Below are 27,407 nucleotides of genomic sequence, written 5' to 3'. Positions count from 1 at the left end.
ATGTTTAGTTGATTTATTGAAAGAAAATAATAACTATAGGAAAAGTACAAGTAGGAAGGAATGGGGTCATTATTTGATCTTTGCTTCCGCACCGGCGTACTTAATCTCATCGAACGCCTTCCGGGCACGCTTTAGTTCTTCGTTCATCGTCAGCAGGTCCTTCACACGGGCGTATTTGCGGGAGTTTTTGCGCACCAGGAACACAATATCCTCAACCTGCACCCGTCCCGTGCGGCCAATTTCCATCGCACGGTGAGTCATCTCGGTGATGAACTCCACAACGAGATCCTCCAGCAAATCGACGCTCTCCGTGTACGGGTTCTGGTCGTCCCCAAACCCGTACATCATACATCGTAATTCTTTGCTAAACAATCGCTTCCGGCCGGAAGAAGTTTCAATCTGCACCTCGCCCAGATCATCATCTTCAAACTGTTCTCCCTAGATGCGAGGTGTAAATGGAGGGAAAACAAATAATTTGTGGACAGTTCTTTCGACACCTATCTGCCGCGAAGGAACTTACTTCAGCTTGATCAAACACTTCCTCAGGAGCTGGGGCAGCCATATTATATGAAAGACGATACGGAACACGGATACACGGATAGTTCAGAATAAAGATAACGTTTTTATTAATAACTTCTTGTTTTAAAAAGAACAGTTACAAGAACAAAATTGGTGGCCCCGACGAGTCTCGCAGATTTTTGTTTGTTTGTTTTTTACCAGACCTTTGCAGCAAACTTGCGTTTGACAGATTCTGGCTGCGTTCTTCGAAGGGAAACCGGCGTCGCGGCTGCGTAGCAGTTCAATCCTCCATCAATTCAAGCTGGCCGTTAGGGAAGAGAACAAACAAAAACGAATCATTATTAATGGCATTTCCGATTACATTCGCAGAGCGATAACAAAAATGGTTATAACGAAGGACGTTGGACAGTACGGGAGACGAACGACCAGCAGAAATTCAATTCTTCTAAAAGTTACAGTAAACGGGACACAACTGGACAATAGTACCGGTGGACGGGACAGAACAACTAAACAAGAACTGCACACAATCACTAACCGTAACGCGGCACCAATGGTAAGTACCTCTTCTAATCAATCTCGATAATGGTATCTTCGATTTCGATCACGCATACCGAGTCTTCGCCGTCCTGCGACGAAAAAGATCGCCGCTGTTCGGGTGAATTGCTGGGTGATCGCCGTGATAAATGGAACGGTTTATGTTCGAAAACTGCTGTATCCCGCTCACTGTAGCTGTTCGACTCTTCGTCCCCGTCGTTTTGGGCGTCCTCTTCAGAGTGCGTTAACGATCCCGGTAGCCCGGTATCGTTGGTCGAATGATCGTCAGATAGATTTTGCTTCAAGTACGTTCCGTTTTCGTCGCACAACGATTGTTGCTTGGTTGAGGAGAAAAGCGATGCATCCGGTACATCGTAGCCAAAACTTACGTTCGTGTTGTTACAAGCAGTCCGGTCCTGCTGCAGCGTATCGTCCCCAGCATCCTCAAACGTTCCATCCGCGTCGATTTCCTCGATGAAGCACGAACTGTTGAATCGGCTGCTGTACACCTTCCTAATCACAAAGTTACCCTTGGCGTTGCTATGAAACTCGTTGCGACCCGCGAAGCTGAACTCTTCCCGATCGATCATGTTGAAGTCTTCATAGACCTGCGACGAATTCGACGCCGCCGCTACCCCCCTGGCCGTTGGTCCATTGGTGGTTTCGAGGTCTTCGTTGAAATCCTCCAACAGCACACCGTACTGCTGGCACTCCCGGATCGTGACCGTTTCGAAGTGCACCATGCACTGATCCAGCACCTCCATGCCGTTTACGCACTTCTGGATGGTCGTGTTGACGAGGCGGATCGTGCAATCGCTGTTGCTGTAGATACCGGTCGAGAACTCTTTGATGAGACAGTTTTCAAACGTTAGCTTGCAGTTTCCGAAGACGACCACGCCTTGCTTGGTGCTCGAGGTAGGATCTCCGGTGAAGCAACAATTGCGGAATAGCACGTTACCCTCCTTCACCATCACCCCGGTGCGGACATTTGAGCAGTCGAAATGAATGTTTTCCAGTGTAAAATCTCCGTCAATGGTCAGCAGCACACTATCATCATCCTTCGAAGCGATGGTGGGATTGCTTTTCACCGCCTGCTCATGATCCTCGAGGAAATTCGCATCACCGACACCCCGGAACGAGCCTCCGCTGTTGAGGTAGGCGAGGAATTTGATGTTTTGTCGCGTACCTGCAGGCAAGTAGATGGCACTATCCGGACTGCAGTGATCGAGGGCATGTTGAAGGGATTCGCACAATTTTACCTGCGTCTCACCATCGATCAGACGCTTCGTTCGCTCCAGATACACCAGCTGGTTTTCCACCGTATCGATCTGCGTCACGATGAAGGCCAGCCGCGATTGTTCCGTGATATTTTTGTCGTTCCCAAAGCGCACCTTCTCGAACACCGGTCGCATGGCCGGGTTCTCCAGGATTTCCATCTCATTCTTGATGGCCGCAAGGCGCATGTTTAGCTTCAACAGATCACACGATCGTTCGTTCTCCAGGATCGACGCATCGTTGAGCTCCTTCTCTTCGTTCTCCGCTTCGAGTTCTTCGCGTTCGGCCTCCTCGTCTTCCCATAGCTTCAACTTTCTCTGGATGTAACGTGCCTCGGCCAGCAGGGACATAACGTGTGACGATAACTGCCAGGACATGGTTTTTTTCTTCAGATCGTGGCAGAGGCGGATGCGTGATTCCAGATGATTTTCGACCCAGCCGTGATCATCCTGCTCCTCACCGTCCCACGGCATCCACAGATTCTGGTAGAAGAAGCGCAGCTTGTCGATACAGTCCGCCGTGATGGTCACGTTGAGGGCCGGATTGTTTTGCTCCCGCAGTGGCCACAGTTCTTCCAAATCCACCACCAACTCCTTCTCCAGCAGCTGCACGTCGTCATCCTGTATCGCCTCGACAATGAAGCTGGCCTGTAGCTCATCAAACAGCACCTGATCAACGGTTCCGAGCACCAGCAGCGGATACTTGACCGACAGCTTCTCGCACACCGCCCGGGAAGCCTTCCACAGCGCTTGCCAACCCGTCGGTTCAACGACCACCTCGATATAGGAAATCCACTCAGAACGTATCTCCGACGCACGGACATTGCCACCGCTGCCGTTCAGCACGTTTCTTGTCTCCATAAGACGAGTGAGCAAGGTTTTATTGAATTCGTACACTTCCATGGCGCTTTTTTCCTGTGTACCGAGAGACGAGGACGAGGCGTAGTTTCCAGGAACGCGCGTTACTGAGTTGTTGTTGGAATCAAATTGGCGGTTGAAAAAAGGATTTTGAACGGAACGATTCGACTGTCAAGCGATCCCAGTAGACCAGCGGTAATATCACTCACCGCCAGCACACCGGATTACACATTTTCCAGCTGGCCGGCATTCCGAGGTGTAAATTTAGTGTTCTTTTTGAGATTTCTATCGATAGCGTGTGTTGATTGTGAGTGTGTTTAATGCCTTCTGCAAAAGAATCCTTATTTTGTAGCGAAAGTCGCTACAACCTGGTGCAGTGCCATTTGGTTTGCAAATTTCAATCGCATTCTCCTCGCGATACAACCACATTTTTTGGTGGCTTTTGCTTTTTTGCTGTAGACTTTTGTAAAAGTCATCTTGGATGGTAACGGGAAGATGTAGAATCTTGCTTTTTTCATCAGTTTCACGAATGTTGTCACGAGTCACGAAAAGACCGTACCTCTTTCGTATGAATCAAATACCCAACGAACACCCATGATCGGGTTTTCCCTGCTCGGCTGCTGCGTTCGTTTTTCCTGCCGCGAGCATGCCAGCTGGGGCAACTGTCAACCCGTTTATAGCTCCGGGTTTCCGGTATCGGTGCCCGTCCGAAGCGATTTTTGTTTTTGTTGGGTTTTGAGAAGGAAAATCGACGGACGTCGTGGAATTCGTGGCAGCTCGGAAAGGAAAAGCGAAAATTATCCTTCCTCTCCCTTCCCGTGTCGTGTGTGCGTCTGTGCGTTTGTTCGTTCGTTTGTGCTTGTGCGCGCGTTCGTGTGCAAAGAAAAGGTGTGTGTGGCGAGAGTTTAATCGCAAGAATTTCGGTCAACTTTTTATCTTCCATCATCACCATCATTGGCAGCGGCGACGGCGACGGAGGCAATTCCCCCCTCGCCTTCCTCCTGCCCTTCTCGTTCGACCGCGCCTAGGTCACCGGGCGTTCTGCCGTTGCAAGGGCCGCTCGCCCGTTTATCTGACTGAGAAAATCGGTTTCTGAATCGCTTCCAGCTCACCAGTCCGCGGGGAGGTGCGTGCACAATCATCTTTGCCTTGACCGCGGTTGCCATGACTCAAATTGTGCATCTCCTTGGCAACTTGCATTGCGATGTGCTTTTTTGGTTTTTGATTCCTCACGGGCGCGGTTTACGTTCAATCAGATTCGCGTGCGATTTTTAGGGAGGAACCATCGCAACCCAGGGCATCATCACCATCATGGCGGAAATCTACAGCTCCGCCACCGTCGTATATCACTGCGGCTGTCACCGTAAACATTCGCGGCGCAACAATAGCATTTCCAGCTCTTGAAGCGCACTCTTCCCCGCCACCCGGGAGGAGGGCACCAGCGGCGCACATTTGTGTAAATGTTCTGTATTTTTAATTTAGAGTTTTCCATTTTCCTCCGTTCCCGATTAGCATTTTCACAGCCTGCTAGCCAGCTAGCCAGCAGCACCACCACCAGCACGGCCGCACTCGGGTGTTGGCGTGTTCAGAGTGGTTTTGGAGTTGAAAAGTGAAGTTACGTCGCGCATTATTAAGGTGTTCCGTCTCGTGTCCACGGTGTCGTCGCTTTTCTCGGGAGTGGAGAGTGCCGGTATCGCGGAAGTCCGGAGTGTGCGAAATCTTTCTCCAGAATTCACCAGCAGCCCGCCAACACGGTGTGGAAAACGGCAGAAGAGTAATTGTGCGCGCTGCATGAAATTGTGTTACCTTGTGATTAACGTTTTTGTTGTATTGTTGTGCACTTCTTCGAAGTCCGTTCCCGTTCCGTGTGTGCCGTAGAGTGTGATTTTGAGTTTTTCGTTTCGCAGTTAAAAGTGTTTGAGCTACTTTGAAGGAATCATCGCGACAGCTTATCTGTGTGTGAATCCAGTTCATCATTATAGCAGGTAAATACAGGAATATTGATTTCAGTTGACAACTTTTCCCGGGAAACTCTCGCGGACTATGGAAAAGCGCAGCATAATACAAACATCGCCTAGTGCTGTCCCTTTCTTTCGCGACCTTGAACCCCTTGACTTATCGCCATCCTCGTTAGCTGGCAGGATTTTCTGTTGCATCGAGGCGAAGAGTGAACCACAATGGTCGCATTGTTAATGCAACCTTGAACTTGTTCCTATAACATCACTCCCCCCGCACTATGTGCTTTATGCAACCTTCTCCACGTCCTGCCTGTACGGTTTTCCCTGTCACGTACGCGCACCCGACTGGAATATATGAACCGACCGATGTAGGCAAGAATAGGAAAACTGTTGGAAGCCAAAACAAATATTAGAATGCACCACACGAGCAGCAGAACCACCATCACGCCGGATAAACATACATCCAAAGGCTCGTGTCGAACATGGGATGCTTGTCATTCATAACATCGCAGGCAGGGTAATTCAGGGGCTACCGAGGAACCAAGTACAGAAAATCAGGTTCTCAATTTTTTATCGTTCAGGCAGGCGTTGAATGGTACGGAAATGCAGCGATGGTAACTACGAGTTATCGCCTGTTTACTTCATGTTTTGGGATCAGATTAATTATCCAACTTTTTAGTTCCTTTTCACTTTTCTCCTGCTTTCAGTAGAAACAATTTTAGCCTCGTTCATGTACTATTTGTTTTTAATTTTAACTCTAATGACTTATTTCTTCCCTTTTTTTAGCGGGCATCTTGAACCGCAATTTGCTTTGCTCTATTTGCTAACGGGAGTTGAGTGCAAACATCCTTCCGAGTGTCTGTCTGGCACCAGGAGGAAACAAGGTACATCCAACTGCGTGGGTTCAACTGTGATAGAAGCGAATGCCGCCCGCTTTCGTTTGAGCACTCTCGGCGACTGTTTGCTGATAAGATAAGCCAAACGTTGGGCGGTTTGCGCGGTACCGTTTTTGGCCGGGGGAAAGCGAAGAGTCCCGCTACCGCTGTGGAGCGGGTGCTACATCACGAATAATGATGATGGTTGATCGCGTTTCCCGTCAAGCAAGCAAGGTTTTGCGACACATTTCGGTAGAAAACCCGTCGACGTGCGATACCTGGTGTCACAAAGTATATTGTTTCAAAATGGACCACCACCAATCAAACGACTGCATCCAGCGTGTGGGGCTATGCTTTCGATAACGATTACGATAGCACCAACATGCTTGCTGCGACCTTTGCCTACTGCCTGGTGTTTGATTGACGACCGACTCCAGTGAGAACTTATCTGAGAGTGCTGTGCGTTCCCTCTGTTTGTGTTGGTATGGTACCAGCCAGCAGAACCACAAACTCTCGTCATGAGTCGCGACGAACGAACAACGATGTGTCATCGTTTAATAAAAAAATGTGGAATGAAAAAAGACACCCCGCTCGCACATAATTTTCCCCGTACAACAGCAAGTGCGGAACTGGTGGGGACATTTAGCAAAACATTTAAAAGGAGGCCACAACATCGACTGCCGGTGGTGATAGAGCTAAAGGGGACAGGATGGTGCGGCTCCCACATGTTTGTGCTTACTAACGGCGACCTCCAGCTGGTGCCACAAATGGAGTTGCTTGGAAGAGGAAGCTCACGAACGACGGAGAGGCGACGATTCTTCTAGCCAAGGAACAGTTAAACAGCCCCCCCATCCGGGGGTGATGGTGACGTAACCGAAAATTGAGTGGAATAATTGGGCCGGCATGAATTGACTTTACCTTTCGTGGTCACATGTGTTCTCACAACCGCTCTTCGCTGTTTCTAGATGAGCGAGAAGAATGAAGATAAGAGGCCCACTCGCTCCGTTTTTGATTGATGTACATAGGAAGCTGGCAAGTCAGTCAGTGGTTCTGCAGCAAATGGCTTGAGCTGAAAAGAATGGTTAAAAAGAAGCATGAGAATGCGGACTGCAGCTTTGCGCTCACAATATTTTGAGCGATCTTTTGGGTATTTCAGAAATGTCAATCCGTAGATCTCGATCCCCGATTTGATCGCATCTTAAACTGGTCACATAACTACAAAGTGATAGGTGGCAGGATTGAGGAACCCGTATCGTAGTCGTATTCTCACTCATTTCCATTTTAAACCAAGCTACTTTAGTCCTATGGGGCACCATTCTCGTTCTCATACTTATCATCCTGCTAGAGGAGATTGATTGGCCTTCGAAGAAACGTCAAAACACGGGATCCAAACACCACAGGAAAGGGTGTGCGCGTGTGTTTCATGGCCAAACAATAACAATGGCCATCGACTCTCGCCAGATTCTTTGCGGTGGTGGCGTTGGCGGTGACGTGCCGCCCGTCTTCCCGTGCCCATCGTCGCCATCAAACGGCTTTATCAGCCGAACGGGCCAAGCGACGGAATACCTTAACGCCGCCTCAGCATCATCATGCTCCTCGATCTTCGATCGATCGAAGAATGGCATCATATGATGATCGTGGCACTTGGGTGCTGCCGCTCTCACAAAAGGCAACAGGCAAGAGCCAAGACTATGCTCGTTACGCGAAGAGCGCGTACAACATAACATCATCTCCCTGAGGCCTCGAGAGCATGACGAAGAAGCGGTGGTGGTGATGGTGGTGTTTAGGAAAGCCAACGGGATTCTGTCGGTTTTGGAGTTGGCAGATCCATAGCCCCGGAGGGCCGGAAACCTTTCCGACTGGCGATGAGATAGCCGTAGCGGCTACACACTGGCTTTCGGTATATCTTAAAACTGGCTTCCACTAGTCTAGCGTGATCGTACGATGAGCCAGAAACTGGTAGAATGCATTGGAATCTTCCCTTAGTCCTCGGTGTGGCCAGCACGCCGGAACGGTATAAAATATTCTCACAAGAACGCTCTTTCTGCTTCTGCTACAACATGTGGCTCGTGAATTCCTAGCCTGTATGTCCGATTCCGATTTGATATCCGTTTGCCGGGTGATAGTAAGCCAAGTAAAGGTGAGGATGGCGCGTGGTACAACCGTGATCTCACGTCATCATCACACCTGTGATGATAAGAACCAGCGGCGCCCTCTCGACGCGTTATCGAGATGCGGAGCGCCGGGTTTGCAAATGATGCGCAAATGTAGTGTCCGCCGAAGGTGGTTAACAGGGACGCTAAGCGGACGTTTCATGGGAGTGCTAGCGAGCGGACAAACACCTTCCTCCACCGCCCATCAACCCTAGATGATTATCGCTCACTTAGCAAACGTTTCGTAATCATTTCGTGTCCGTCATTTTGTGGCCGCCTGTACTATGGCACCGGTTGGTGCTGCTGCTGCAGCTGCTGGTTGTGTTGGTGAGTTTTCCAGCACGAGAAGCGCCACGCTGAGCTGATCTCATACCGTAGCGTCCACATCACCCACAGCAGCAGCACTAGCATGATCATCATCAACACCTGAATGTAAGATTTAACACATGTCACTCATCGTGTTTGATCTCTCTCTTTCTCTCTCGATCACTAACACTCACACTTGTGTGATGGTTCTTATGTTTCTGGAAACATTTTCAGAAAGACAAAACCCCCTAAAAAGCAGCGAAGGAAAAAGGGCCGCGGGGTTTGGTTTGGATGGCACTCGATTGGTCCGAAAACCAATGATTGACCGTTCGTTAATTTATGTTCCATTCAGCCACAGCTCTTTTGGTCATCAGTGGTGGACGGAAAAGGGTGGCCGCTGTGTGCCGCTTGTGTGTGGATGCTGCTGTCGCCGAGCGAGCGAGCCGGCTCGAGAGGAGAGAGAGAAAATTGGGAAGCCATCAGCCAAGAATGGTCGCGAATCTCGGAACACGGCGAAGGAGAAGGTTAATGGCCAGCAAAGAATGTCCAATCATTCATTTCGTTTGGCTGGCAGACTGCCGATGGAGGAGGAGGAGTAGGAGGAGGATTGGATTGGTTTCGCGGCTTGGCTGGACTCGAGCCACGAGCTTGTTACGCGTTCGAACCGGTTATCATCTCATGAGACCCATGCGGGTTTCTCCACCGATACCTCCGCTGGCAGGTATTCGTTGCACATTTGTTTACTGCATCTAACAGACCCTTTGCTCGACCACCGAGCAATAATTGCAGCACCGAGGAAATGGGGGCGAGCTCTAGCCACCTACATCGCAGTTCTGATATCTTATCACGCTCTGTCTCTCTCTCTCTCTCTGTCTAAGTCTTGTAGCAGTGCAGTGTCTCAACAACACGCCACTAGTCGGTCGGTTTGCTGATAGTGAACTGGTGGCACGCCATGAAGTCACACACCTTCGCTCGCACGAATCTTGCGTAAGGGCGCCTCGCGCACGCTCCGAACTGTGTCACAACTGGGCGCCGCGCGGTCGCCGGTGGTAGAGTGGCGCATGATTTCCATCCATGTTCCATCGCAGGTGTCGCATCGCTGATAAGGGGCAGCCGGAAATGGATCAAAAGAATGTAGCGCACGTTATTCCGTTGCATCGAATCCTCGTGATGATGGTGCGGATCGGTTATAGTCGATTGATTAATGGTGTTTCGGTGGCGTGGGAATGGATCCTCGATTCTGGATTCTGCACTTTCGTGAGTGGAAAGGATATGTAGAAGAGTTTTTGTAAATGGATGTTAAGCTACGCTAAGAAATATATTCTTTTGCTCATTTACTGGAAGCAAACTAAAGGTCTTAAAGCATTGAAGCTAAGCCTGTAGCTCAGTGAGCGGTAATTGAATTTTCTGTAAGCTAATTTGCTCAACTCAAACATCTCCCGCAACAGTTTATCGTACCACTGGCCGCAAAGAACGAAAGGTTTTTCGCCTTAAGAACAGCACGAAAGCTGGCCACTCGGTAACCGCACGAAGCGAGACCGTTGAGGACGAGGCAAGGGCGAGCGGGGGCCACACGTTAGAATGCGCGATTTGCCACCGTGGTGTGGTTATGCTCCAATTCCCCTCTTTTCGCCCCCCTCGCACGATCGGTTTCCATTTCCAGCGAACCACTGCGACATCATAATTGCTGCGAGTTGTCAAATCCAATTAGTAGCAGTGCAGCAGCGGGCTAGAGGAGAAGAGCGGAGCGCACAAATCGGGCTGGCATGTTTGCCTTTAGTTTGATGTTTATTTAGGCTTCGCAACGACAGGAAGGGAAGCACGCATTTGTCGCTACCGCTCGCTAATGTGACCGAACAGAACATGATGGCCAATTGATGGCGGCGTGCGCTGGATGGAAAAGCTCGGTTTGAGTTGATTCGAGGTGAAGCTGAATCTTCTTTAATCCTAAAACCCTCCCTCTTCAAATCGATCGGGAGAACACAGCTTATCGAGGGCAGTGGAGACAAAAGGGAGTCCCTTTTTTACCAAGGAATGGTAGGGAAAACGGGATTATCTTGCGGGGCGCGGTGCTTTTCTTGCGGGGCAACCGGGGACCGAGAAAACGCCGAGTCGTCGTCGACGCTGGATTAGTTCCGGCCGGGGGGGTCCTGTGGTGGCGATTGATATTGCGTCGACCTTGCGTCGGTAAGATCGGATTACATGGCAACATCATTGCGAGCGGAACATCGCTTAGCCCCTCCTTTGGTGGCGGGAAATTGGCTTTTTCCCGTTTGCTGCTGCTGCTGCTGCTGCCTTGCCTTCTCCCCATCGGCCTCGGCCGGAAGTTGTTGAGTTCCAATCTCATTTGCGTTCAGATCGGTAGCGTGACGATAGCGGGCGCCGCCGTCGCCTCCAAGGAGAGGAGTGTTGGGCGCGAACTGGGCTGCCAGTGTCAATGATTCCAAAGCCAACGACAACCAGTGGCGCACTCACTGTTGCTTCTGTTGTGAACGTCGTCGTTCTGGTTGAGATCGTTTGCCAGATTGCATTGGCTCCCGGTGGCGGAGGTTTGTTGGCCTACGACAAAACGGGGGGGTTTGGCGTCTAGCGACTAGCGACCTGTGCCGCCGTGTATGTGTCGGTCATGTGTCGCAAGCCAAATGCCCTGATCTGGTCTTGTTTGCTCCCAGAAGCGGCGTGCCTCTGAGTTTATGAAACCTTAAGCATTGAAGGAACAATGCCGGAGAAGGTCAAACCGTGGTGGAGACTGGGGAATGCGAACCAAATCGGATAAAAGTGCTGCTCGCACAGTGTGGCCGGATAGAATGTGAGGTGCACGCGAACGCCAAGAAAAGGTAATGGTGGTGGTGGTGGTGGTGGAAGTCTGTTGCATGTTTATGCACCACTTGCGGTTGCTGGCTAGAACTTTATGCTATGCCCGCCCCCGGGGGGTGAGGTTGCAGTTAATTGTTGCGCCGAACTGGTCACATTCCCGAGCGCAACAATTGCTCCAATTCGCATAGTTGTGCGCGTTGTTGTACGGTGGCCATGTGCCATTCATTTCTGTAGCATTCGTTCAATAGTGCGTTCCCCTTGCTCTCGCATTACCAAACTCTGTTCTGTTCGAAGGAAGGTGGCAGCTTGTTGCCAAATATTATCCATGGCAATTAATCTGAAACCGGAACACGCTTCTAATTAGCTGAGAATGCAAAGTTGGTTTGCATTGCTCTCGCGAACGTCGCGTATGTTTTGCATTTGCGTCATTCGAAGAAGGAAGGTTGTGTTTAAAGATCTACTGCTAAAGAGCACAGCTTTGGACCAGTGTTCTCATTAGGACGCCACGCCGTTACTCGTGTATGAGTCGTTCGAAAGCGTAAAACGGGGGATTAGTCGCCCCTTCGAACCAATTTTATCAGTGCTGCTGCTGCTCGAAAGAGGAATGGTGACCGCGGAACCACTCATTCGCTTTGATCCAGCGCGGTGACAGGTGGTCCGTGAATGATCGACTGGAATCATCGAGGAAGGATTGTGAAGAAAGTGATTTTATCGTTTTCGCGTGCCGCTTACGCGTCACTTACGTGATTCGTTATTTATGGTGAGAAAACGTCTCTCAAAAGAAACGATCGCGAAAGCTGCCGTTCCTGTCGCGCGCGCGGCTGTTGCAACGTGCGCTCTGCTATGATCAGCAGCGTGCACGTTCAAACATAGATAGCGGCGTTGTTGTGGCAGGTATTGCATTTGAAAGGGAACGGAGGAAGAGAACAGGAAGATCGATTCAGTTTCGTAATGTCTTGTCTCAACGAAGCAAAAAACGATCGAGTACCGATCTGTACTTGAGCGCGCGCGGACTAATGCACATTAAACGCTTCGCGCCAACCAACAAGACGCCTTACGCTCTCGGTGAGTTGTTGGTTGGGCAAGTACAGAGCATCAAAAGTATCATTATCATCTGGTTCGTTGTCTCTTGCGTTGGCTACTGCTGCTGCTGCAAGTGAAGTTGTAGTTAGCATACAAACGGTTGCTATCAGTTGCTGCTACCGGCGCTGCTGTTTGCTTTACACCTTGCTTAACGCATGTTGTATGTGTGGTTGTGGTGGATCTGGAAACCGTTCCGTGCAGTCATTAACCAACCATTCAGATAGAGCGAGGAACAGAGACGCACCCTCTCTCTCTCTCTCTCTCTCTCTCTGGGAAAGCCTTTTTTTTGTTTTTCTTAATGTGGGAAATATGTAAAACTCATCTGGCTACACCTCGCATCCCTTTTTTTTTCCTTTCGCTTTGTGCTAATAAGACGATGATAGGAGGGCTTCTCCTACTGATTTCCAATGACTCGCGGTTCCGTCGAACAAATTTGCGTTCCAAATGCCCTCCCGGCTCTGCATTTAGCTGCATTTTGTTTCAGTTTTGTGCAGCGAGAGTAGCAAGCTGGTATTGGGTCTGCATGCAGTAAGCGCAAAAAAAAAGTGGTTTGTTTGGCTTCCTTCTTCCGCCATAATGGTTTGTTAAATCGAAAGAAGACGCACATAATGATGACGCGTATCTGCTGTTGTTGTGGTCAACATTGAATCTTCGTCAGCGCCCCCCCCGGTTGCTTGTTGGCTTTCATTGTGTTTTCAGTAAAGATTTATGATCTCTAGCGAGCCTTCGTGCGTGCGTGCGTGAGTAGCTTAGGGCAGGAGCATAGGCAGAACGCGCAAATTAAAATCTACCACGGGTTCTTAACCAAGTCGTGTTGTTGCTGCTACGTTAAGTATGTAGGATGAAAATGAGCAAAGGTTAGTGGTGTTCCCATTCCAACATTGAACCGTTGGTGAAGGTGTTAGGTTTTAATGCCTGGGCTGCCCCTCGTTAGTAGCAGCGACGATCGTAATTGTTTGCCGTTATAGATGAATCCACACCTAATAAGGCGAAGACATGCCTGCAGGGATTTTATCTACGTTTAATGCTTCTTAATAGGTAGCCTTAGAACGCTCGAGGATTGCGAATTTATACATAACTCTTCTCCGCTTCCACCAGAGACTTTGTCCAGAGATGACGATCCGATGTCGTGTGCAATAATCTAACATAGTTGCATTTCCGGTGTAAAATGAATTAACAATAGAACCGCCTGAAAGCAGTCAACAACAGACAGGGGGGAGCAGCCAATCCCTAGTTCGCCAACCGGAAGCTGCGCTAGTTTCACCATTAATGATCCGCGTGATCGAAATGATGGTTTTGTTGCTCGGCGGCGAGATCTACTCTCCGCTACGCTCTTGAGTAGCAGGAAACATTTTCGAAGCCGAAACCGGATCGGTCTTTGTCTGTCACATCCCCTTTCCCCGCCGGGATCAGGGAGAGAGAGGAATGTTGACGGGGTGGTGTGCAAATGTCGCTCTGCGTCCGACCCAACAGCCGCCGTGATGGCAAATTGGCGTAAACAATCAAACAATCTGGGCCAAATGGGCAACAACCGCGGACAAACCTGCTACGCATTTCTGTGTTCGCGGTGCGGTGGACACTAGTCGCGATCAGTCACGATCGCGACCAGACGGCAGACAATATGTAGCTTGTGGTAGCGAACCCGAATTCAACTAGCGGGGTCAGGAAGTGTTTTGTGTTTGTTGTTGGCTGACGAAGATCGGCTACAGGTCGATCGTGTCTACAGATGTTGATCATCTCCAGAATCTCTGGGTTCTTCTGCTGCTTCCCTTAGGTTATTATTCTCTCTGACACTTTTACCGTAACAATTGTATCATTTGCTACCTTAATTCACGTTCACGTTTCACATTCGTCAGCTTCTTTCTTTTTTCTCACTTGAACCCCTTCTTTTACGATCAAATTGATTCACTGTTGGACTTTGATGCCTTGTTTCTCCTGCTCCTTCGCATTTCCTTGATGTTTCTCTCAGCTGTTACACGCATGAAAGCCATTTTGATTTACCAGCAATACCATTTCACTTTCGATAAACTTGTTCCCCGTCAGCTTGTGATACCATTTCTCGATCACTTCCCAGCCAGTTTCGGGCGGGTAAAATGTACACCCCGCTTGTAAACCGGTAACGGGTTTACCGGTTTCGCGGATTTCGATTGTTGGCCAAAAACCCGAAACTGCAACGCAACGCGGGCGGCGGCGAGCAACGGGGACATACGTGGAATGATTTATAATGCTTCTTCTTCTCACTTTCCGACCGAGTTGAGCCGACACATCGAATCGAATGGTACACCATTTCCTCCCCCGGGGTTGGCATGTCACTGGAGGTGACAGTGAAGATGATTGCGATTCGGCACAAGGGTGTTGCAGCGAATTTGCAAAAGAAGCGCAACCCGACGAGTGCGCACTCGCCGCTGGCATAATGGTTCCGAGATCGTAGATCGATCGAGCAGAGGGCTTACATGGGAGGAGGAGTAACCGAGGCGCATTGCAATCCGATGAGCAAACAGCACCAGCAGCAGGTTGTATAAAGTGAAATCATCTAAAACTCTGATCGGAATGGCAACACCCCCCACCCGGGCGGAGCAATGCCCCTAGAGCAAGTGCAGAAGGCGGAGATGGAGAAGGAGAAAGGGGCCACGTTCCTCCCAGAGAAAGATGCGATGCGATGCGGAATTGGTGGCAGATTGAAATGATTTCCGAAAATCGAAAGTTGTGTCGGCTCGCTGGCTGGCCTGGAGGATGATTTCGCATAGTAACTGGCTGGTTGACATTCCAGCGAGTCGGTGCCGTGATTCGCAATTTGCCTCGATGCCATTTGCATGGCGCTTGATGTGTGTATGTGTTGGGTAATTTGCGAATTTGATGCACGCACGCTCGAGCTGCACAACTGCATGCACACAAAGACGAGCGTGTGGTGCATGATCGATTGTTGCACTCGACGCTCCTCGAGCTGACGCGATTATGCGCCAAACGTCGATTCGATTACGCTTGGTTTAAACTTCGATTCGATTGCTACCGTTGCGTTGCTGAAGACCTTTCGTAGACGATTTCGCAGTTTTTTTTTGTTGTTGTTGTTGAACGTGTCCTGAATCGAGGGTTTGTGGTGCGATAACGAGACGATGATGAGCCAGTCCTAGCCTCGTTGCTTTCCTGTGAGTTGACATAATCGACGGTAACGGCGACGAACGATGATTCTCGAACGGATCGCTCTTTTGTTTGCCGCGATCGTAGTTGTTAATCGACATGCGCGCCGTTCGTGTGCGCCAATAATGTTGAACGCGAATGACAAGCCCATCGATTAGAGAGCGTTTCGGGTGGTTACGAAACGGAAACATTTCTGGTCCGTTTTTGTTTACGTCACATTTCTAGCAGCAGCTATCACAACACACTCCGTGGCTCCTAAGCAAGATTGATTGATTCGTAGCGGCCGACCGCTACTGTTACGATTCCTGCTACTTTCTGGACATAAGATAAGGTTCTTTGCGGCCGTTGGTAGACATGATCCAATGTGCTAATAATAAATCCAAACCCCTCCACCAGGACCCAACAAATCGTTTCTCTGCCATGCGCGCTCACGCTCTCCGATTCAATTTGAGTGTTTCTTTGGTTCGTGGCAACACGTTTTTCTCATTAGGAATTCATGATACTAGCGTGTAGCGCCAGTGCTAAGGCGAAGGTTTTCGACTCTGGAACATTAACGGTGAAAAAAAAGAAGCTTGATTCCTTCTTCGCTCACTTATCTTGCTATCGAGTCATTCTGCTTGATAGCACTGCTCGTGCTCGCATTCGATGCGTCATTCCACCTGGAAGGTTGTGTTGGTTGCAACACCGCCGACAGCAAGGTGAGCGCACGAGACCAGATTCTGTAAGGTCTCGTCATAAACAATGAAGCTAATGAGCAGCAGTTTAAAGCAAAGTTTTTAGCTCCTCGATTGTTTCAGCGATGTGCGATCAACGCGTCACTCCCAGGTTCATCGTTTTGTTCAATCTTAATCGCGTTTTAATCCGTGATCCGCATCACCGTGACACACACCCTGTGGCGGGGTGCTCGTTTGATGGGCCAAAGTGTCCTTATGATCCGTCGCTCTCTGGAACTAACCAGACCCGTTCCATTAGTGCTGCTGCGCTTGGTGAGTTTTCAATTATCGCAAAACCGAACGCCGTATCGATAGACCATTTCCATGGCAGCGAGCCAACCAGCCCAGTCTGTTGTGGCCAGCGGAGGAGCTCGAGACTAAAATTGCGTTGCGGAACCAAGCCAAAAAGGATCGGCAAATGGAGAAGGAAAGTTGAAAACTTAATCGAAAGGAAAAGTGCATCGGGCGCGCGCGCGCTCGCGCTGTCTGCCAGCATAGCGCGGCCACTGGCCACTGGCGGCACGTGGAGTCTTTTTGGGGCGCGTCATTGAACCCGAAAGCAAGGCGCCCGCACCCCCCCACACCCGCTCGGCATCGGCATCGTGGCTTTCGTTTTCGTTTCGAGATAATTATTTGTTTTGTGTACACCGGCAGACCAGGCGCATGTTCCGGGGGCATCCAAAAGGCGAGCCTGCGATGAGATTTGGTTTCCAGTTTTCCAGCCTCCCAATTTCCACGCCGGCTGCAACTCAATTTGTGGATCAGGGGGGCCAACAACCAAAGGAGAAATGGATTCACCACAAAAAAGACCAAACAAGAAGCGCACCGGTGCGATGGGGATGATGATGATTCCGTGGTGTATCGAATATCGCTTAGCGCGAGTTTTCCGGCGGATAAACCCCCCCGCTCCCGGGGGGGGAGAGAAGATTCCGTTGCCGTTAATTACTTCGCGAAGAAGCCTCTCACTCGGCAGGTACAGTACTTCTGCGATGGGTCAAGATCAGCCGAGAGAGAGAGAGAGAGAGAGAGAGAGAGAGAGAGAGAGAGAGAGAGAGAGAGAGAGAGAGAGAGAGAGAGAGAAGAGCTCGCAACTTTTCATTTCATTCGCCGATGGTTTGGTTGGTTGCGAGTTGGAAATTGATCAGCCGTGAAATGGTGTGCGGATCTGAAAGAAAGTTCCGACAAGAGGTGGTGAACAGAACTCACTACCACCATGTGATGATGATGGGTTTCAGCTACTGGCTACCACCTGCCGAGACAACTTCGCTAGTCATCATCATCATCATCTTCTTCGGTCGATTAACCCACACAACGGCTGTGAGGTTGGTGGCGAAAAGCGATAAAATCTCGATGTAGCCTCGAGAGGAAGGAGAAGAGCGCACTGTGCACGCATGACGAATCGATTCCATCGCTAGCGTCGGTTGACAGCATCTTTACTGTGATGAGCACGCATTTAAGAGTTTGATATGTCTTGTCTCTTCATTCGTTGGTGCGAGATGAATACAAACTTGCACTAGTGACCGAGAAGATGGTGGGGTGCACTACAGGTGTGTTAATCATCTTGAAGTCACACCGTGTCACAATCAGCCACCGTGGATCTTCACTTCACAGTGGGGCTGTTGCTGTGGGGGTTTCTTGAACACACAAGATGAGGTGGCGACAGCTGACGACGATCCGGTCCGATGGCACGCGGGGGTCGTCGAGATGGCTGCAAGTCTTACGAAGGTCGTCACTTATAAACGGTAAGCGATGAGGTAAGCGTGTCGTGTGCTGTCGCACTAGGTTTGCGGATAATCGCGCCCATTTGCTGTCGTTTTGGAGAGGAAACTCCACCGTCTGTCGCACGGGTGCACGGTACCGGCACACTTTCCTTCCGCTGCTCCACAACAACGAGTCACAGGTGTGTAATGGATTCCATTTCGTGTTATCGCGCGGCCGTCGTGTTTCTCGGTGTGTGTCATGATAGCGAAAAGTGACTTCCCCGCCCCCGAATGAACGAACGACAACGAAGTCTCGCCCTTCAGCCCTTCAAGCCGCGCCGCCTCATGAAACAATCAATTCCATCAGCATTTCGCGATCGGAAACTGGAGGTTACTGGAGTGGAGGATGGAGAGGTGGTGATGTTGTCAGTTTCTAGCACACGCATCGGAGGCCACGAGTGGATGTCCAAGCGTGACAATAGCAGGACCGTCAGAGATAGTGTATAGCGAAGGTATTTATTGTCGGTCGGTTGATAACAGAGCGGCCGGGGCACCCAGCCAACCAGCATTATGCTCCACCATTCCTGTGAATGCCTCAAGAATTTAGGAGGCCTTTCGAGTGTCGCGCCGTCCGGGGAAGGGGTTTGAAGGGTAGACAGATTGAGTCATGTTACGACTTGATTGGAAGTGGAGGGGCGCATTGATAAGATCTGCCCGCAATCATAACGGGTGGTATTTCTGGAGATGTCTATTTCTAAAAATGAATTCCAGCTTTATGTCCCGGTTAGATGGCGCTTTCCATGACCAACCGTAGATCAACGATAGGATTGAAACGCTTGCGAGTTCATTCCAATTAGTGCGCTGCACATTTTACGTAATACTGGAAGGAATGTCCGGTGGAACTCACAACTCCCTAATTCAAGTTAAGATATTTTCCCCGAAAATGATGTAAACGCATTAACGCGAACCGGGGAGACCAGCGGCGCAAAACAACAATCCAATTCTCACTCCAGTTCTCCGCCGCACGCCGCATTATGCTGTCCAAATCGACCGAGGGCACAAGCTGAGGAAAATTGGGAAAACTGTTTGCTTCTCCTACAGAGAGCGTGTAGCAGCAGCAGGGCGATGGGGGCGCGGTTAAGTCACCAACCAGCGAAAGCGAAACACTTTGTTGTTGATCATTGCGAACGGGTATTGTTAACGGGCACGCACTAGCCGGTGGGCGCAGCATTGCATTTCCGCGTGAAACGTGAAACCCTTCCATTCATAGCGCTGGCGGCTGTAGCGGTGGATGCCACAATCTGCTCTCGATTCTGTCGCGTTAAATCAGACCCCCAGCGAGGGTTTGGATGGCCTGCCAACGGTAGCTGCAAAGTTGCTCTACTGATCTATGCTCCATTGTGTCCGGCAGTGGCCAGACCAGTGCCAGTGTGTGAGAGGTGGAGCATGTCGGATGGATTTCCATAAGCGAGTACCTAGTGTGGGCTCCGGTTGCTTCTGGGCCCTCCTGTCAGCCAGAAGAATTGGGTCACTTTCGGGTCACAACTATTTTCATTAAAAAGTTGACCGAGGCCCGCTTGTGGAATGCGCTTTTGCGCTTTTGAAGCAGTAGCACTATCGATCGAGATAAGGCAGATACGAGGGGCTGGAAGCTGGATGATGGAACGAAGGATGATGGATTCTGATGGAATGTATTCCGAGAAAATGTTTTTTTTTTTGGAACAAGCAATCAAGTGCAAAGCAAGGACACAAAAAGAGATCGAAAGGCAAGCAAACATAATTATCCAATTCCTCTGTTTATTAAACTCCGTGAACTTGATACCATCGGCGGGACAGTCAGGTTGAGGTTCTTGTGGTTGTTCCCCAAATGTTTAGTCACCCAACATGGTTAGGACCGCAAATAAAAATGTTTGAGTTTTGGCCTTGGCCTGGCGCCAGATGTGTTGCTGACGAAGAGGAAAGCGGAGCTGGGAGAAGATCATCTTTCATCTGAAAGCGTGGTCGTTTAAACGAAAAAAGGGAAGACAAATTCACGCCGCGCGTCGTATGGAACGCCAACTTTGGATTGGATGGTTTGATATATTGCCACGAACCATCGTCAGCAATACCATGCCACGGACGAGATACGATTCTGCGTATGCTCTGCTGTGATGTGTTTCCTAACTTTTCGGCAAACTTGTATCTCGTTTCAGTGGCAGAAGTTTGAAACGAAGAACGAGCGCTAGGGTATATTTACATTGGCAATGTTTCTTACTTTGTATTCGACTGTTCGTTCGTTCGGAGTTAATTGAAGCCACTCGAAGGCAATGGTATCGATTCCGATTGCGCTGCACAGCGAAATGTGTGATGTGTAAACAGAGATGAGTAAGTGCTATTCGATAGAATTAAGTGAAGAGGAGGCCCACTCTGTTTCGGAAAAGTGGGTCTCTTTTAGCGCCTGAAAATGGATATGGAATGGCCCTTTCGTATGCGCCATACTATGTAGTTCCGATTTGTTTATTTGTTTTAGTACCATTCCGCCTAGTGCCTGTGGTGCCTTTCAATAAGCGTACAATCCGGGAATGGTGGGCATAAGCATAACAATGCGTCTGTCACAAACTGTCTCTGGCGGCACGCAAGATGGCGAGATGGAATTCTCATTTCAGTTCTCTCGTCTGTTATGGTGCCGAACGTTCTTCGAGTTTTGCCTCGGGGGAATTCTGGACTTTCTGTCGTGGAGTGAGTGTCACCCAGCTGGAATTGTCCTGCGGTTACGACTAATTAAAAACAAAGCGTCTTATGGAGAGGAAAAAGCAACAAATTACGGAGATGTTGTGGTTTTCGGGGCCAACGCTTTAAAGATCATAACGCGTGCTTCGAAATGATTATGGTTGTTTTGTGTTTCTCTCGGTTACGGAAGAGTCAGGCGGTTAGAACTTTAATCTAGAGCAATATTATTTACAAACAGTTGGTCTGCCGAACCCGGTAGTAGCACACTTGAAGCCAACGATCGCGATCTATCGACGCTTTCAACCATTTCCCCTACGATGGCGCGTATTTGCACACGTGTATCGTACATTATCGTTTCAAGTGGGACCACTAAGGCACCACTACGAGATGAGCTGCACCACGGTTTGCCAAGATCCACCACCACGATCCCCTTCTATTGCCACAACTGATTCGCGTGGATTCGCGCCTGTTCGAAGCGAAACTTTCCATTCGCAATCCACCCCGCCCCCCGCCAGTGTCGCGTCGAAAGCGTCCCAAAAGACGCAGATCACGCAGACAAGCCAAGCCAAGCCGCCCATCCTCGGTGTTGTCGGTGTTACTCGAGATTTCCCTCGACATTCCGATCTCCGGTCGCATGATATGCGCATTCAACACGCGCAGACCAAGGTTAAGGTGAGAGACGACGATCCGGCGATCGATCAGCGGCGAACCGGAAGAGAGGGCCGCAGCGATAGCGACAACTGGGGCCAAGGGATCGCCGCCCGACAGCTAAGCAAACCGGATGAACCGTTCATCGATCGGGTTCGGGATGATCAGGTTGAAGATCGTGCTGAAGATCAAGGGTTGGTGAGTGTATCTGTGTGTGCTCCTTTTTCCTTTCTCGGTGTCTACGCGTCGCGACGCGCCCCATCATCGGCAACTTCCGAACTTTCGATCGGCGATCGGACCGATCACTATCGTTGGATCTTGATGGTACACCATGTGATCATGCAGTGCCTATGGTCTTTGATCGCGTATAGATAATGTGCGAGCGATCTAAAGATGTTTCTTCGTTGCACTTGCTCAAAGAAAGGATGAGAAGTTCAATTACCATCGTAAGCCACCACAATCGGTCAATGGCACTACAAACAGGCACCCCTCCTCCTATCAAACTGGTTCCATCTAAAGCCTCAGTCTTCATGATCTATCTGGGCGGCTTATGACGAGTCTGACGAGACGACATGATGCGTCCGTGATGGAAGCATTTGCTTCGAATCGATCAGCATGGCCTCGATGCCCTATGGATGGTTTGTTGGAGCTGGATGCTGCGAGATTGTCACAGCCGCTTGACAATCACTTGATCGAGAGCTAATCCGTTGGTAAATTATGATAATTCCGGCGTTCAAGCTCACCTCTTGGGGGTATACCCCATCTCCCAGCATCACCACCACCACCACTGCCATAAACGAGGTCCAGAAACGGGCTGGAAACAGGAGGTTTGTTGATACTTTCTCCTCCTAGCAGCTTGTGAGGTGAGGTGTAGGGACCAGCTTCTCCCGCGTATCAATGCACGCCCGGGGGAGGGCGATCTAGCATAGTCCACTGGCCGGCCTGGCTGCTTTCGCTGTGGTCAGCATCTCATCCGCCCTGCCGCCGAGATCCGCCGAAAGAGGTGAGAGTTGGTGATAAAATTCGGAAACCTACGATGGCCTCCCTGAGGGGAGGAGCGGATCCGGTGGTAGGAAGGAACGCAACGGAATCGAATAAATTCCTTTGAAGCGCGCGCTCGCGCACGCCCCGGGCTCGATCGTCACCCAGGAATGTCACCGTGCACTGAAGGCGGGTGGTCACTTGGGGTACTTAACGGGTCAGCGATCGCATCGTAACGTCATCGTTTGTTATCCCAAATGCGCGCCATTAGATCGGCGTCGTCGTCGGTGGGATCGGGGGGGGGGGGGTGGCGGTGCGCTAAGGAGATAATATGCTGATGCGAGTTGAATGCCCTCTCGCATCTTCTTCCTTTGGGCAAAGATGATCGTTGGGGAATCAGCTTTCCTGGTGTATACAATGTACCAACGACCGATTTTGCGGAAGCAACAACTTTAGCAAATGGAACAATCGCACATTCACGCGCACTGATCGCGAAACACAAGAAGTTGCGGAGACAACTTGTTGCCAGTCGCCGGTTGGCGCCAACATTAATTTAAAAGTTTCTACTTAATTGATGCCTCTCGTGGCTCAAGTGTACCACAACATTAGCATCATCATCATCATCATCAGTGTAGTGCGATCGCCGGTATCGTAATATGCAGCTTCCGGTTGGTGTTCCGTCTGGTGCGTGTCACCACGATCACCGCTGTATGATCATCAGTCACTCGTTCGCTTCGAACGCTTAGAAAACTCGTTTTGAAGGCAGCGACATTAGCGAGTTGTTGAAATAATTCACTTCTACAAAGACTGATAACACGAGAGATCATGCTGATGTGTGGCGCAGGTGAAGTAATCACGCAAGAAAATAAAAGTGAAGCGATCACCTACTAATACTCATCAAGTTGGTGTTAGGTTTGTCCGTGCGTCTTCATTAGTTTGAAACGAAAAGGCAATGCAAACGGAATCGTTAACAAGAGATCGTCGATCGATTCATCGAAATCGTTAGTCAAATAATCTTCGCATCGCTACGCGACATCAATGCTGACACTACGCATCACACTGGAAGGAAACATTTGAGTACGAGACAGGGGCTATAAAAATGGGGCTCTCACTCGTCCGAAATGTGTACTTTCATCCTGCCAACCATTCATCGAGATCCAGCTCCCTGCTTTCCGGTTCGTTGAAAAGCAAATGCCGCAAAACTCACCGATAGTAGCAGCTGCGCACGACGCAAATTCCACAGAAGATCTCTTCAGAAGAGTTGATACTGGGAATCTTCTCTCCAGCTTCTTTTCCAATTCCTGCCGTTCTTCTCTAGCGTCCCTCCGAAGCTGAAGAAACCACGGCGCGTCGTAGAGTGTAGTGCCAGTCGTAACGGGGCTTTCTTCTGGTTGCACACGTCCCCAAAAACTACGAGGAGTTTCATTCAAATCGTTAGCATAACAACGATTGCCGGGGGTGCTGCTAGAACGCGCGCAGCATCTTTCAGGTCCGGGCGGGTGCGGATCGCGGTTCGGTTTGGTTTGGTTGTATTGTGGTTGGCCACACATGTGGGGGTGGGGGGAACCGTTTGCCGAAAATGGGGAATGTGGTAGGCACCCCGCCGGGGGGAAGTTGATGGTGGTCAACCTGTTCTCCGTTCGTTCCTTCGCTCGCTCGTTCGCTCTCTGGAACGCCCGGCCGGAACCGGTTATGAATCTGTTTCGTGGGTACCCGCGGGGTGGTCTCTGATACCACGGCGAATGCGGTGCAAAGGACGACGACGGCGGCGGGGAAAGCGTGACAGTAAGGAGAGGGACCAGGTTGGCCGGGTAAGAACGAATGAGAAGAAGGTGCCAGCTTTCGGGATGATGCCACTAGCGTTCGTTCGCTGCTTGCTTGCGTGTCGTATCCAATATTTCCGGCACGGCAGCGGCATTACGTGGCATCCCGGCATCTCCCGTGATGCTGTGGTGCTGTGTTATCTCGCACACCACCTGCGAAGGAATTTCGGGAAAAGAGCGAAATCAAATTAGTTCCCAGGCAGTTCGTTCTTCAGGCAGGCGGCCTCCATTCTCGGGAGCCCAGAGCCTCACACAGAAGTCACCACGGTCAAACGGATGGAACGTCATTAAAGGTAGCAATAAACCAACATTTTACAAATTGAATTCCACGACGTATGGTGACGATCTTTTTACATGGACTTCTGGCTTATAGATTTAACCATCAAAGTCGAGGCCGCTATGTGACCGTACACGTACACTGTGACTACCGAACTTATAAATGATGGATCGTTAAAAATGTTAAAAGTTTTTTTGTTTGTTATTGATAAACACGTGGGATGAAGAATTAGTGTGTCGACATACGTTCGTTGAAATTGATTCCGACGAGATGCTCCGACGCGCGTGGGTTGTGGAAGCTGTCGCATTTATGATTCCATGTCTGCAGACCGATTTGGAACCGGTACTCCTAATTTGGGAATTGCGTTACCGAGTTGTGAGTTTTTCAAATTTGAAAGAAATATATATTCGTTCCCTCTAACGCCCATTTCAATGATCATCGCAACGCTGGATTGTGCTGGATTGCGATTGCGAAATGTTAGGCAAACCAGTACCACTTAAAGATCAGCTATTTTCCCATAAATATCGATCGCTATGCGCCCTCCAGGCGACGTAAGAGTCGACAATGTGCCGAGTTCGATCCAGCGATTGATTAACGGGCGGCCAGTCCCTGGTTCCATCGACATCGGGACCGTTGTTAACTGTTTTTCTAGTCAGTCGTTTTTCCAACTCGTTGTCACAAAAACAGGAAACGGAACGAAACGAAGCGGAACGGGTCGTCGGATGGGAGGAAACTGTCAGCATTGCTACCGGTGTGTTCATACACATGTGAAAGGTATTATAGATCGGAAGTGTATTGTGTCGGCTGTAGCTCTGGCAGCTTTGGCAGCTTCCAATCGTTGCACTTCACGATATATGCTCCTCTGACACGCGGAGCGATATGCAATCGAGTGTAACTTGTTCGTTTTAATTGAACCCCCCCGGTGGACAGTCTTCAATAGAAAAAAAAGGTTTTAAACTTCTTACTGTAGCTTTTGGAAAAAGCATACTATTTTACAAAATGCTTTTTTATATTGAACTCGGAACCCACTGGATCTGCCGTCATCCAGTGTAGAAACCCCGCTGTACCGATAAACGATAGCTGACTAGCGAAGTGTATGGCCGTTAGCCCGTGCAACTCATCGCTATTACTCATCGATTTACGTTAGTCTGCGCACTGGAGTCAGTCGAGGTGATGCACCTTTCTTCATCACTTGATCTTCAAAGTGGTGGAAGCGCAAAGTACTTCCCCATCCCGCCATCCGGCACGCATCGTTTGCCATCTACAACCAACAATCGTCTGGAGGTTAAGGGCGAGGTAAGAGGCCGCTCACGAAATGCTCCCGTATGATTCAACCAGCGGTATAGAGGGCTCGGTGGTGCTCCACTAGTGGTGGTGTGAAAAATGCGCCATTGTTTCAAGCCCATTGCCGGGGCGAACAGTGTAAGTGCAGCTATGAAATACGGTGTCTAAACCGATACTGACGGCGGTGGTGGGATATGATTCCATTTTGCACCATGGAAGCAATGGTGTGGATGCGCTAGCCTATCGTTCCGGATCCGAGAATGAACGAGCTGGAAGTCGGAGTATGATTTATTAGAATAATAGACGTAGCAGGGGTCTACTCTCTCCAGGCCAGGCTTGGCCATGCTCATCCAGTTACTGTAAACTGAGAATTCCGGTTCCTCGTTTGGAAGATGCAGCTGAAAGTAATAACTATTTGACTTGTTTATGGCTGTGCTTTGACCGTTCTTTTTAAGGAACAATTCGTTACAATAATCCTTTTCCGTGGAATGGATTCAAGTGCAAAGTGTTACATAAAACCCACCTGTAAACATAAGACGATATGTTGCTTGAATGTAAAAATAGTTCGTAGCAAAAACTCCACCAACCACATGTCAACCAGAATCATACACATAACTCATCTCAGAGACAGTATGGCGTGCTGTGCTGTACGCTTGATATTCCTGCTCATGAGACGGGAACATCGACCATTGACGACGCGAAACTAATGCGCGTTCTGATGAGTCTGCCAGACAGCGGCAGGAACAACGCGCACCCTAGACGCACCACACTCCGTACTCTTCTTCCCGATTTGTGCCACTTTAATTAGAGATAAACGGGAGGAATGATGCTGTCAACGGTCCAAAGCGGCATGACAGAATCATCAACGGCGGGGCTCCGTATGCCACTTGAGTGGTGGTGGTGGGAGCATTGCGCTACAAGAAGACGATCTGTTGACAGAGCTCTGTTGCTGTGACGCGAACGAACCATCTCAGCATGAAGATGAAATGGTGTTGTTGGAAGCGATGTGGAACGGACGCTGTGGCAGCAGCGATCATATGATGCGCTGCGACGAGATGCTGTGCTCTGTTGTTTGTACAAAGCCAAGTGTCATCTTGCAATACCACCACCGCAGAGGCTGACGAATGTGTGTCCAGTGACATTGAGAATGTGTGCAGCCACAGAACCATGAAGAAGCGTTTTCATTGTCAAGGTTCTGTGTCCCATCCGCTGGCTGTCTAGTGCTTTGAATGCGGGCAATGGATCGATCGATTGTGCTTCGGGTACTGATGGACATTCCTTCCTTCCCTCCCATTACACCCGTTTCACACCTACATCCGATCGCGTCACATCATTAAAAGAATCTCATCCGCTCTTTCGCGCATAAACCCCTCCCGGGAACAGCTGAGGTGTGTTCGCGTTTCCCGCTTTCGTCCGTTCGATTCATCGTTTTGATTTGGATGATTGTAGACCGTATCGCGAGCAGTGTGCTCCAATGATTGGCCTTTGGCGGTAGGCACGGCCGTCGGTTGTAAAACATTAATGAATGAGCGCACCACCACGGAACTGACCGTTGTTGGGACTTCCTTCTTGGCTCGCTCTCTTGATGCTGCAGCTCCCGCCACACATCACACCACAGAGAAGTCACCACCTACTTCTCAGTCAATGGCCAGAGCGAGAGTTCATATGCGCAAGGTCTTAGCAGCATATCTACTACCTGCTCGTCGTACAGACCTGCGGGGCCAGCGCACACAAAGCATGTTTCCGTTCAATTTCCG

At 49.8% G+C, this 27,407-nt stretch overlaps 3 protein-coding genes across 7 annotated transcripts in view; 1 reads left to right on the top strand and 2 right to left on the bottom strand.

Annotated features, from left to right (window-relative positions):
• Positions 1-715, bottom strand: LOC126573033 (transcription initiation factor TFIID subunit 13). The gene is made up of 2 exons (XM_050232814.1): positions 521-715; positions 1-438 (listed from the first exon to the last, which is right to left on the bottom strand). The coding sequence occupies exons 1-2, from the start codon at positions 560-562 to the stop codon at positions 70-72; spliced, it is 411 nt and encodes a 136-aa protein (XP_050088771.1). The 5' UTR covers positions 563-715; the 3' UTR covers positions 1-69.
• LOC126573013 (protein nessun dorma) lies at positions 598-3,283 on the bottom strand. 3 transcript variants are annotated; one of them, XM_050232786.1, is made up of 2 exons: positions 1,055-3,283; positions 598-820 (listed from the first exon to the last, which is right to left on the bottom strand). In XM_050232786.1, exon 1 carries the CDS (start codon positions 3,228-3,230, stop codon positions 1,086-1,088), a length of 2,145 nt encoding a protein of 714 aa, XP_050088743.1. In that variant the 5' UTR covers positions 3,231-3,283; the 3' UTR covers positions 598-820; positions 1,055-1,085. The 3 variants fall into 3 exon arrangements, with proteins under 3 accessions (XP_050088743.1, XP_050088744.1, XP_050088745.1); XM_050232787.1 differs by having other exon boundaries at positions 1,081-3,283; XM_050232788.1 differs by having other exon boundaries at positions 1,443-3,283.
• A 628-nt stretch (positions 3,284-3,911) lies between these two features.
• LOC126573015 (protein kinase C and casein kinase II substrate protein 3) overlaps positions 3,912-27,407 on the top strand; it is a 30,854-nt gene continuing 7,358 nt past the window's right edge. For all 3 annotated transcript variants that reach the window (XM_050232792.1, XM_050232791.1, XM_050232790.1), the window contains exons 1-2: positions 3,912-4,073; positions 4,698-5,170. The gene's annotated coding sequence lies outside the window, so the exon portion shown is untranslated. The remainder of the gene's footprint in view (positions 4,074-4,697; positions 5,171-27,407) is intronic.

The sequence above is a fragment of the Anopheles aquasalis genome, chromosome 2 (assembly GCF_943734665.1).
Source record: "Anopheles aquasalis chromosome 2, idAnoAquaMG_Q_19, whole genome shotgun sequence".
NCBI lineage: Eukaryota > Metazoa > Arthropoda > Insecta > Diptera > Culicidae > Anopheles > Anopheles aquasalis.
This window is presented reverse-complemented; position numbering and strand designations above follow the sequence as displayed.